Source organism: Camelina sativa, unplaced genomic scaffold (genome assembly GCF_000633955.1).
Source record: "Camelina sativa cultivar DH55 unplaced genomic scaffold, Cs unpScaffold00634, whole genome shotgun sequence".
Classification (NCBI taxonomy): Eukaryota; Viridiplantae; Streptophyta; class Magnoliopsida; order Brassicales; family Brassicaceae; genus Camelina; species Camelina sativa.
In genome coordinates, this window is record NW_010921773.1 from 20,861 (window position 1) to 33,451 (window position 12,591).

General features: G+C 30.9%; 3 protein-coding genes across 3 annotated transcripts; 2 read left to right on the forward strand and 1 right to left on the reverse strand.

The window, feature by feature from the left end:
- Positions 1-2,991: 2,991 nt before the first annotated feature.
- LOC104773750 (heavy metal-associated isoprenylated plant protein 22-like) lies at positions 2,992-3,865 on the reverse strand. Its single transcript, XM_010498402.2, has 2 exons — positions 3,536-3,865; positions 2,992-3,444 (listed from the first exon to the last, which is right to left on the reverse strand). The coding sequence occupies exons 1-2, from the start codon at positions 3,837-3,839 to the stop codon at positions 3,149-3,151; spliced, it is 600 nt and encodes a 199-aa protein (XP_010496704.1). The 5' UTR covers positions 3,840-3,865; the 3' UTR covers positions 2,992-3,148.
- A 4,279-nt stretch (positions 3,866-8,144) lies between these two features.
- Positions 8,145-9,549, forward strand: LOC104773751 (glutathione S-transferase T3-like). The gene has a single exon (XM_010498403.1). The coding sequence runs from the start codon at positions 8,215-8,217 to the stop codon at positions 9,205-9,207; it is 993 nt and encodes a 330-aa protein (XP_010496705.1). The 5' UTR covers positions 8,145-8,214; the 3' UTR covers positions 9,208-9,549.
- A 587-nt stretch (positions 9,550-10,136) lies between these two features.
- On the forward strand, positions 10,137-11,618 carry LOC104773752. Its single transcript, XM_010498404.1, has one exon. The coding sequence runs from the start codon at positions 10,159-10,161 to the stop codon at positions 11,455-11,457; it is 1,299 nt and encodes a 432-aa protein (XP_010496706.1). The 5' UTR covers positions 10,137-10,158; the 3' UTR covers positions 11,458-11,618.
- Positions 11,619-12,591: the final 973 nt, after the last annotated feature.

Genomic DNA, 12,591 nt, shown 5'->3' on the forward strand with positions numbered 1-12,591 from the left:
TAAATTGTAGAAAAGTAAAAAAAAATCTATTAGAATCAAAAATAATTCGTACTTAAAAAAACTAATAGGTAACATTTTAAAAACCAAATCGAATAAAATATACAGCTACAAATTTTATCAAAAAAAAATTTCACCACAGGTTAAAATTATTACAGACAAGAAAAAAAAGCTACAGAAAAAACAATGAATTTTGTTTTCAAAGAAGCTTTTTATAACTTTTACTAGCTATATTTAGTTGTTATTTTTTACATGTTAGTAAGGATTGTGTTTAGTTGACAAAGGTTTAAACAATTTTATTCACAACATTTTTCAATAAACATTTTTAAAATACAAAAATTAGAATATAAGCAAACCAAATTTTTAATCACAAACTATTATAAATAACATAATAATAAAATAAATTATTACAAATTTTTATTTAAAAAAAGTTCAGCCCGCGGTTTTCCGCGGGTTAGTACCTAGTATGTTATTATAGGCGATTCATTAGACAATATGTGAATGTATATGCAATTTTCACGTCATTCCAATTTTTTTGTTTTCTCAAGTTCCTTCCATTAAACATTCCTATTTCATGGACAAAGTTTAAAAATTATAGAAAGTTTTACCAACTATATATACTTTTTTTTAAAAGAGCTTGCATACACTTGAAAAAAACTTATGTGCATTGGCAACATAAAATAGAGTTTGACTTAACTATTTGTTATATAGTATACTTACTTCCGCTATTACCATAAGATTCTGAACCAGTGAGGTTGTGAAACGTGGGTCCTAGAATCTCTGAAAAGATGGCGCCATGTCGGATAAAATGTATTTAGCCTTACTCATGTCTAGGTTCGAGTTCAATCCTTAAGGCTTTGTCCCCTTCATGGTTTCTTCAAAGGTAGTATTTAGTATACTCCTTATTTTGATGTTTAATCTGACCTTTAGCCTTATGCTTTAGCCAAGTTTTACAGAATCCAACTTCAAGATAATATATATCATACAGTTATGCGAGTAAACTTTCATTTAACTTTTTAATATATCAACTGTTACAACTACATAACTTAACAACGATATACAGTTATACATAATAAAAAATAAAATATATTATTTTATATTTTAATTCGATAGTTTTAACAAAGATAGATATCAATCACACAAAAAACATTTTTTTGAAAGGTTCATAGTACTTTACATACAGAAGATATATTCTTTACAAACAAGTTTTTTGAGTTGCAATTGCAAGAACCTGATTTTGTGCCGTTTGATATGCTTATAGCAACATTCTTCACTTGATTTCAAGAAAAGAAAGTTGTAGAGAGTTCGTTGGTACTTAATTAAGATTCTTGTAATTCAGAAAAAGCTGTAAACATGATCAAGGAAGCATATGTATAGGTAGCCATATTGTGAATATAAATCATGTTAATTTGGGTAAGAGTTGAGATCGGTAAAAGTATAGGGACCCTAAAAGTATATCATCTATAGTTAAATTACGGTTTTTTTCCTTCTGATTTTGTTTTTCAAGGTTTAACTGTTACAGGCAGCCGTCCACCCGAATATCATATTTTATACGTTAACGATCGCAGCCAAGTGTGATCATTTCGAGAATTAGCGAAGAACTTGATTGAAGACATCCTCGTTGTGAATTTTAATATGTGCCAACGAATATGACTTCCTACACACTTATTTAGCCTATATAATATAAACCAAGATTTTTTTTTTTCTAATGAACCAAATACTATTTTATCGTCGTAAAGGGATATGTTCATATAGTATCTTCTTCCTAATAGCTGCAACGTGTTGGCATGACACCTTATTTTTTATGCCCACAGCCTACCAATACATAGGAATCGGACTTACATAAAAAGAAATTGATATTTTTGTTAAACTATATAGATAATTTTACCTAAAGAAATCAAGCTTGCTGGTAAAGATATATCGAGCTGCATGTTCCTCTCGCAAGATATCAAAAGAAAATTGTGAGCACATGGTCTAAGTTAATATTTCGACTGTTATCGTGGATTTCAAAGCATCTACGTTTTCTTATCGCTCGAAGAGTATAATACAAATCATAATATCCCATTCAAGCTATAAAAAAATGTGCAATAAGATTCATAATACAAATCATGTCATACCCAATTTTATATGCAAACAAAATATGGAAAAATATGCAAATTCCAAAAAAAAAAAGTTATCTTTCAAGTTTCAACTAATTATTCTCATAACATTTCATAATTCTACAAAATAAAGCTTTGAAGCAATAACTATAAAAACAAAATAGCAAGGTACTGTTAAATTTGTAGTAGTAAAACGTCTTCATCGTAAAAAAACATCGCTGCTTATAATATTTGAAAATCTTCTAGAAAAACATATATATTGTAAAGAAAAAAATTTAGAGGAAAAAAGGTTAATACAAATCCATAAAAATCAGTGATAATCTACAAAAATATCTGAAAATAATCATTGACAAATTTAGTAAATCATGGAACTTCTTAAAACCAATCAATAAGCTCTACTCATATTTAACACTAAAAAAAAAAAAAAAAAAAACANTCTCCCAATATATATTGTAAAGAGAAAAAATCCATCTAACTAAAGTGTTGGAAAAAATGTTGAAACATATCCATTTGTAGCACGATCAAGATCCAGGCCCAACTAAAGGCCCAAGAGTAACTGGTACTACTCATTTCGGTCTATTCAAAATTTTAGTGTCCACAAATGCTTTCACACTCTTTAAGGCAGTTCTTTGATATATCTCTTAATTCATAGGAAAAGAACTCCATCACCGAAAAATCTAAGCTTTGTCTCCTTCCTCATTGTGGGGTTGTTTTAACCTTTTGCAAACTCGATGGAGCAATTCTTGTGAATGTTCCTTGAATGGTTTGTCTTCCCTCTTTGAAAACTTTGCAGCTTAAATATTCAACGGCTTCTATGTGTTAAAACTTAAAATGTTTTTAATATCAACGCATGTATGTTTTGAATAACATATTTAGCTATCTAGAAGATCTCTTATTTCGGATTAAGTAGTTAACAGAAATTTCGATTTTTTTCACGTTAGTACATGAAAACTCAAACCCCACACAACGAGTCGTCTTACCAAAATTCAATAATAGTATAATAATATAATCTATTAGACTTACTTAACTTACAAAAAGCACACTCTTCCGATCTACATGATAAAGCAAGAATTAGGGTTCTCGTCGCTAAAGATAATGGTGTAAGAGTCATCGACGGTGGTCTCGTTGACGGAAGCCGTGTCGGGGACTTTCCGAACCATGTTTGGTGGTGCCTTCTTGTCATATGCCTGAGATATGTGAGGATTCGCCACCATTGTGTATGGAACGTATGGCCATAGCTCAACTTTCTTCTTCGTCGACTTGGCCGCTTCCAAAACCTTCTTCGGGTCCACGTATCCCATCACCGTTACCTTCTGCAGCTTCATGTCCACGTCCACTGACTTCACCCCTGCCCACACAAGTCCAATGAAATTAAATCCAATTTTCATATTATTTCTTTTTAAAAGTCACATTTTCTAACAATCAACGAGTACATATACCTTTAACGCCAGAGAGGATATGTTTGATCTTACGTTCACAACCTTCGCAGTCGATACGAGCGACTCGGAGAGCTACTGTTTGCATTTGTTTCTTCTTTTTCCTCTTCCTCTGCTTTAAGAAGTCCGATATATACTCCATCGTTCCTTCCACACCCATCTTCACTCGCACCAATCCTTTTGGAGTGTTTTCTTTTTGTTTTGTTGATGAAGAACTAATCAAGAGGAGACCAGAAATATATTTAAAGAGAATGGGGAAGTGCGGACGAAAGGCTCTTTCTTTGTACCACCATATAAAGTGGTGCATGGGTACTCTCACCTTTAGCTACATATATCTATAGTGAATGCACTGCATTTTCATATAATAAAATGGATGTGACTCATGTGACAAATGGCAGATTATTTGTTATTTGTTGAGTTATTTTTCTTTTGTTTGATTAGTAAAATAAAATAGGAGTACATTATTTGAAGGGAAAGAACAAAGACCATTTATTGCTTTTGGGCTCTCGTGGAGAGTGCAAGAAACTTCCACTGATGTCAAATGAAATCTTTGGCTTTTATACCATTATAACCATTGCAAGCTCTGGTGGTGATTTTTTTTTGTTGATATCGTACGATTTTTAAATTTGTTTTCGTGCTTAATTTGTTTATTTCTCTAAAAAAAAGACTATCTACTAATTTTTATCATATGAAAGATGATGGATTGATTTATTAAATCAAGAAAAATATTTGAAATCTTAACCAGTTTGGCATTCGTAACTAGTTTTTTTCCTAAGCACATATTTTTCTTTAACTATTTCTATATTTACGTCAAAGTTTGGTATTTCCGTCCGTTTAAATTGCATACTAACAAAAACGAGTTCTTTTAGAAGCCGGTTTTAGATTAAGTTGTTCTTAATATTATGCACTTATAAATCCCATTCCCAGGATTTCGTGTGTGGTAAGGAGTTTGTGAAGCTTTACGTGTAAGAAAAACTAAGAATCCTTTAACAAAAAAAAAAAAGAAAAACTAAGAATCCAATGAATTATACAAAGTGATATAACTCTATAAGTTTTTTTTTGCGGATAGAGAAAATGGTTAGCGATATACCAAAATATCAAAAGCTTTTTATTCAAAAGTTTCATACTATTTTTGTTAACACTTTAATTTCACTTGTTTGATTGGTAATTCTTACAGCGCTATATATATTCCATACCATATCGTTTCATGGTATGATCAATTAAAATGTAAAATATTTTTTAACAGTACGTCTGAAAACGTTTTGACATAATTCTAAAGCAACATGTAAATAATTGAGGAGGGATTTATTGACAAAAGAGAAAAATTGGAGGGCACATGGCAGTGAGTAATTGTGTCATGTTTCAATGGTACGTACTGATTCAAGTTTATGATTGGGGTCAGTTGCATTATAAAAAACTGAATAAATTGACAATATGCAAAGATAGCCAATCAAAATACAATGAAAATGACATTGAGACATCTGGCCCGAAGTTAGAAGTAGAACTGTTGATGCGATGGGGAGTTTTGGTTTTAAAATATATAAATTTAAGCACCACCTGTTACTATGTAAAACCATTGAGACTATAAAACACTAAAATATTAGCCTATGAGTATGACTATACATATCAAGATTATATTATATACGAATTAGGAGTATATATATGTCTCTGTATACTCTTTGTACATATTAATTTATAATAATGTATGTTTTTTCCTTTTTTGTTCTTTAGGAGATTATCACATTTGCAACTTGTATAATTAAAATTTAGGTGATATGAATAAAATAATTATTAAAAAATTCAGTATGTGTTATAAGTTTCTTGACAATTTTACAACCACATGTTCTATTTGGACGATCGATAAAATAAAGCAAATATTTAGAAGGAGGAGGGTTGCTTTCAAACTGTTTGCAATTAAGAGGCAACAACTCTACCACTCAAGTTTTGATATGTCTCATTCCATTACATTATGAATCACTTAATCTCGTTGCTTGAAAACGTGTCACCTTTATTTCCGTTAAATAGTATATACTGTATATAGTCATTATCGAAGAGCAATATCTATATATATATTTCAAACAATAAATGAGAGAACCCCGCTCGTCCGTAATAGCATTTTAAGGAACAAAGCCAAAGATCATTCGAGACTCTACCAATTTTAGATATTACATGTAATATCAGTGTAATCACACGATATGTAGATAAGATCTTAGACATTAGTATATTTACATATATACATATGATGGATAAACATTAACCAACTTGTGCAAAATTGGTATTTTATTTGCATATATATAAATGTTTCGAAAACACATGCATGAAAAACTTGGTATTTTACGTTGAAATCGCCATGTCACCTTTGTATTCCTACTCATAATTGATACTGACTTCGAATATGTGAAAAAAACTATTTACTATCTGTTTAATACATTCTTGCGTACATATATATATACTAGATAAGGTCCGCGTTATTACGCGGGTAAATATTAAAAAATTTATTGAAAATAGTTAAGTAGTAACATACATGTTATTAGATTTTATCTTGTAACATTTTAATATTGAATACGAACCTCTTATATTTCATTTAATACTCTCTCAATTTCATTATATAAGAGTTTTATAATATTTTCTCAAATTTCTATGTATAATTTTAATTAATATAACAATTTATGACTATTTGAATTATGCAGCATATTTCCTATTTGTAGAAGTTTTATAAATGACATTATATTTATTGTTTATTAATTTTTTTGCTTTTACCCAAAAACTCTTATAGGACAGGAAATACCATTTAAATATATATACCATCATAATAGACCATATTTTAAGTTTAATTACACATTTCATCTTAATGCATAGAACTAAATATTTTATATCAAACATAATTAATACATCATATCAAATCTATATCTTAGTAAGAACTGAAAATATAAATAAAAATTAACAAAATATAATTTGCAAAAAAAAACTCAATCAATATTATTTAAGATATATTTGTTATGTTGTTATCTCATAAGTACTAATTTTACCTCATGTCATAATCAATTTTAAAAATGAGTAAAATTTATAAAATAAAAACATATATAAAGATACAGAGAAATTCTCAATAACTAAAGATTTATTCCTATAATATATAATTTTTTCAAATTATCTTATGTTTTGACATATGCATTACATAAATACATGTGTTAAAATTATAAAATTAAACATTAAAAATTACTAATATTCTTGAATGGAATTTTTTTAAATGATACATATTAATATTTGAAAACTTTTTAATCTATTTAATCTAAAATAAATTTCATCGGTAGACATTTACTTTAGTAATCACATTTAACTATCTATTTCATCGTAAAACCATAATTCACTTCTTCATGGATTAGTTATAAAATTAATTACAAAAATAATATGAGCACATATGAGATAATATGTATATTGGTTAGTATTTTAAATTTAACAATAGAAATAATCAGTAAAAAAATCAGTTAACATCCACAAAATTTTTGAAAATCCGAAAATATCCTAAATATTATTCTTCTATATGTCATAGTTTCATAAGTAATATTGTTTGTCAATTTTAATCAATTAACCAAAAATTCATTCATACAAACCCATTTTTCTATTTTTTCATGTTTCTCATATTACTACATGCATTAAAACTTTAAAATAAAACATGTAAAACTATACTTATACAAATCATGTATTGAATTTTTTTAATTTATTTATTCTTTTAAGGTTTTGTGTACTTAATTACAATAAAGAATTATATTACAACGATAAATACAATTTATATCCGACTAAAATTATGTTAAATAACTTATGTTATTCTTTTTAACTTTATTATTCATTATTTATTGATTAGTATACATGCTTAATAAATTAAGTTTTTGCTTACACTTGTCAGATTTATTGAGCAACCACGTATAAGATAATTAGCATACAATAGAAAATATATTTATTTTGTTAGTTTTCCTTTTTGATTTAGGAAAATAAACATGTAAAATTCTGTAAATATAATTAGCTGTCCTATTACGTTTATTAAAAAAAAATTGACATGTGTCAACATCTAATCAATATATTTGACACATGTCACAATCTTGTTAATGAGTAAATTTGACATGAAACTTTATATAATAAGTTTTGTTAGTTTTCCTTTTTGATTTAGGGAAATAAATGTTTTAAAATATAAACATGTAAAATTATGTAAATATAATTAGCTGTCTTAGACCATTTACAATGAGGGTGTTGAAAATAAAATTCAACAGTTTAACTAATGCAATGGAGGTGTTAAAAGTTGGAAAAAGATGATGTGGATTCACAAGTGTTGAATTATTTCAACGGGTTGAAAACAAAAGAGAGGGACCAATCTTTACATGTGTCATGTGTTAATTGGACCAAAAAAATCTACCAAACAAGATATAGGATAGATACATCCGAAAATAATAGAGTGTATTTATTGAGTTTTTTTTTACATCTACATTATTGAAAGATAATTATTGATATGATCTTACTTTTTTAAAAAATAAAAAATTATATCAAAATTCATCATTTTTCATACTCTATAAATAGAGTCTTGTTTCATTAGATTTGGACACAGAAAAAAAAAATCATATTTTCACAATAATTTTCCATTTACCTCTCATAAATTCTTGGTTTTATTTTTTTCACTCTTCTCTGAAAAAATGGATCCAAACAACAACCCTTCTAACACCCAAAATTCTTCTAATTACCCTTTTAATTACCCAAATCCCAACAATTATCCATATCAAAATCAATACTCCAACCAACCCCCAAATATGCCAAATTATGGTTTGAGACCAGGTTTCTTCATGCCGTCAGCTGTTCCAAACTATCATCCATACTATGGTTCGGGGATGTCATATCAATCTCAACCACCCCCTTATTCTGCTACTCCGGCGGGTAATGAAATTGTTTCAGGCTCTGGAGCAACTGAATTTCCCGAATTTTCAACGCAAATGGCTCTTGGTGATACAAGTGGTGTTAATGAAGCTATTCCAAGCGTCGATCATTCAACATCTGGCCCCCGGAAAAGCCCCAAATGGACCACTGAGCAAAACTTGGTGCTACTGAGTGGGTGGATCAAATATGGAACCGACAGCATTGTTGGCAGAAACCAAAAGAGCGAATCATTTTGGGGTAAAATTGCTGAGTATTGTAATGAGTTTTGCTCATTTGATCCTCCACGTAGTGCAAGTACATGTAGAAATCGCTACAACTACGTGAATACAAAACAGGGAAAATGGATTGGCGCTTACGATAACGCTAAGCGTATGCAACAAAGCGGGTGGTCGGAGCAAGATGTAGTGGCGAAAGCGCATGAAATATATACAGATGGTGGTAACGGTAATTTCAGTTTAATGAAAGAATGGATCGTTGTTCGTGATCAACCACGCAACTGTAGTCAGGTAGGAGGAAATACTGGCTCTGGAAGCAGTGGATCTAAGAGAGCTCACGACAATGATGCTAGTGACTCCAACTCTGTAGGATCCAGTGCTCGTCCAATGGGGAGGGATGCAGCTAAGAAAACAAAAAAGAAAGGTAAAGGCGCAGTCTTGGAAGTGGTCAACGAAGAGTTTAATGTATACAAAAAACTCAAGGAGCAAGAGTTGAAATGCTTGGACAATATAGCCATGATGCAAGAGGAGGCAATTTGAAAGTAAGAGGAGTCAAACATAGTGATGAAAGAAAAGACTAGGGCTATGAATACAAAAATGTGGATGAAGCTAAGTGAAAAGAACTGTCTCAGTGACAAGGAGAAAAAGCTGATGCAGAAGTTGAGCTACGAATTATTTGGAGAATAATTGTAGCAATAAGTGGCTATCTGTATAATGTCACTCCATGCTTGTCTCTATCATGTCACTCCATGCTTTAATAATGTTTGTTTGTCGCTTTCTCCTTTAATAATGTTTGTTGTAAGTTCTTGCTTTCATAATTTCATCAATGTAATTCGTGAATTTTGGCTTTTAATGTCTGAATCTTATCCTCTATCCACTCAACTTGATTCAATAATGCTGTCGAGTGCCCATGAATTTTTCGTCAATGTAATCCGTGAATTTTGGCTTTTAATGTCTGAATCTTATCCTCCATCCACTCAACTTGATTCAATAATGCTGTCGAGTGCCCATGACTTTTTCGTCAATGTAATCCGTGATTTTTGGCTTTTAATGTCTGAATCTTATCCTCCATCCACTCAACTTGATTCAATAATGCTGTCGAGGGCCCATGACTTTTTCGTCAATGTAATCCGTGAATTTTAATGTCTGAATCTTATCCTCCATCCACTCAACTTGATTCAATAATGCTGTAGAGTGCCCGTGACTTTTTCGTCTTTTAATGCCAAAATCTTAACCTGCAGCCACTCAACTTGATTCAATAATGCTGTCGAGTGCCCGTGACTTTTTTGTCTTTTAATGCCAAAATCTTATCCTGCAGCCACTCAACTTGATTCAATAATGCTGTCGAGTGCGCGTGACTTTTTCGTCTTTTATTGCCAAAATCTTATCCTCCAGCCACTCAATCCGTTGGTTCTTTTTTCTTATAAATGGAGACTCATTCTTCCATTTATGTACCAATACCACAAATCTCATCTCACTAATTAAATCTCAATGGATCCATCAAAATTTCCTTTTGATATCGAAGCTTATAAAAGGCAATCTGAAATTGAAGATACGTATATCCTCAATTATTTTAGTGAGCGCCGAAAGAAAATAGAGGAAGACTTTCCACCTCGCACGAAGAGAAAATACTTCAAGAGAGATCATATAGCGGCAAATCAAAGACTAGTTGACGACTACTTTTCCAATCAACCTACATACGACGATGCAATGTTTCGTCGACGATTCCGAATGCGAAAACATGTTTTCCTTCGAATCGTTGGGGACCTATCAAGTACTGACGACTACTTCACCCAGCGATTTGACGCAGCCAATAAAGAAGGTATATCTCCATTAGCAAAATGTACCACGGCCATGCGAATGCTAGCATATGGTGTGGCGGCCGATGCGGTGGATGAGTACATCAAAATTGGAGGTACTACAGCTCTGGAGTGTTTGCGTAGATTCTGTAAGAGAATCATACAATTGTACGAGAAAGAGTATCTTAGAGCCCCAACTCAAGAGGACCTGCAGAGAATTTTGCATGTTAGTGAAATGCGAGGGTTCCCGGGGATGATTGGGAGTATTGATTGCATGCACTGGGAATGGAAAAATTGTCCTACAGCATGGAAAGGACAATTTACTCGGGGTGATAAGGGAACAACCACTGTTATTCTTGAAGCAGTAGCATCACATGATCTATGGATCTGGCATGCCTTTTTTGGATGTCCAGGCACATTGAACGATATAAACGTTCTAGATCGTTCACCAGTGTTTGATGATGTAGAACAGGGAAATACTCCAAGAGTTAACTTCTTGGTGAACCAACGTCCGTATAATATGGCATACTATCTAGCTGACAGTATATATCCTTCTTATCCTACTTTTGTCAAATCGATTAGGCTTCCTCAAAGTGAGCCGGACAAGTTATTTGCAGAAGTTCAAGAGGGATGCCGGAAGGACATCGAACATGCATTTGGAGTGTTGCAGGCTCGATTTAAAATAATTCGCGAACCAGCTCGCATGTGGGACATAGACGACTTGGCTATCATTATGAGGTCATGTATCATATTGCATAATATGATTGTTGAGGATGAACGTGATACATATATTCAACGATGGAACGATTATGATCACTCTGAGGCAAGTGGGTCTAGTACACCGCAGCCATTCTCGACCGAGGTGCTACCTGCATTTGCAAATCATGTACGTGCTAGATCCAAATTGCGTGATTCAAGTGTGCATCGCGAATTGCAAGCAGATCTAGTCAAACACATATGGGCAAAGTTCGGAATGTTAAATGATTTTTAAGTTTTTGAGTTGAGTCTATTGTACTAGTTATGTGTGTTTTATTGGTTGTATTGGGTGCTTCTTATTGTATTGTATTGTGTTTTTCTTATTGTATTGTATTGTGTTCTTCTTATTGTACTGTAGTGCATTTTAAAGTTTTTCGTAATTTTATTTGTTTTAATAATGACTCTCTCTATTTTCATTTTTACTATTTACATTTTCTTAATTAAGAACATAAAATTTAAATAAAATAAAATAAAAATTATTTAACTCTTAATTACGTTAATTAAAATTTAAACGATAGTCGTTATTAATACGTAATCGGAAAAACTAAAACATAACCAAGAAATTAAAATTATGAAACAAAAGTAAGTGGGGTAGGGTGTTGAATTTTATTAAACAAACCATTGTAGGATGTAAAATTTTAATGGATGTTGAATAATTAGGTGGAAGAGAGAGAAGATGATGTGGAAGAAGAATATATGATGTGGAGGGTGTTGAATCTAAAAACCATTGTTGATAGTCTTATGTTTTTAAAAAAAATTTGACATATGGCAACATCTAATCAATATATTTGACACATGTCACAATCTTGTTAATTAGTAATTTTGACATCAAACTTTATATAATAAGATATATATATCAACGTAAATGTTTTTTTTTGCGTGTTTTATATACAGTCTTTTTCCAAACTAATTATTCACTAAAAACTATATAAGAAAAATTGTATTATTATACTGACTAAACTTTAAATTTCTTAATTTAGAGTAATTTTTTTTTTGGTTATTAATTTATAGAAATTTTACTAGACATATATATAGGATATAGACCATCTTTAAACGTTTTTTATAATGTCATGAAGTTAGGTTTTAAAAAGTCCATTATATTGTCCTTTCATTGATTGAATCAAATCTTTACATACGACAAGGTTTTTTTGGCAACTTTCGCTAAGCTTTTCATTTTATTTTGACAGAAGCTGCTTTTGTCAACCTAAAACAAATTAGTAGGTGAAGAAGAACTGTAATTTTTATGCATGTGCTCCACTGATGTTCTTTTTATAAGAATGTAAATATCATTTCAGGAAATGAAAGTTTAGGATGTGAATTCTAAAATACATGGTCCCATACCAAAAAAAAAAAAAAAAAAAAAAAAAAA

Excerpts from the sequence above, each read along its gene's own strand:
- LOC104773752 (XM_010498404.1), top strand. The coding sequence starts at position 10,159 with ATGGATCCATCAAAATTTCCTTTTGATATCGAAGCTTATAAAAGGCAA.
- LOC104773750 (XM_010498402.2), bottom strand. The coding sequence starts at position 3,839 with ATGCACCACTTTATATGGTGGTACAAAGAAAGAGCCTTTCGTCCGCAC. Across the intron at positions 3,445-3,535 it reads TATCCTCTCTGGCGTTAAAG|GGGTGAAGTCAGTGGACGTG; the intron begins GTATATGTACTC and ends TTGTGTGGGCAG.
- LOC104773751 (XM_010498403.1), top strand. The coding sequence starts at position 8,215 with ATGGATCCAAACAACAACCCTTCTAACACCCAAAATTCTTCTAATTAC.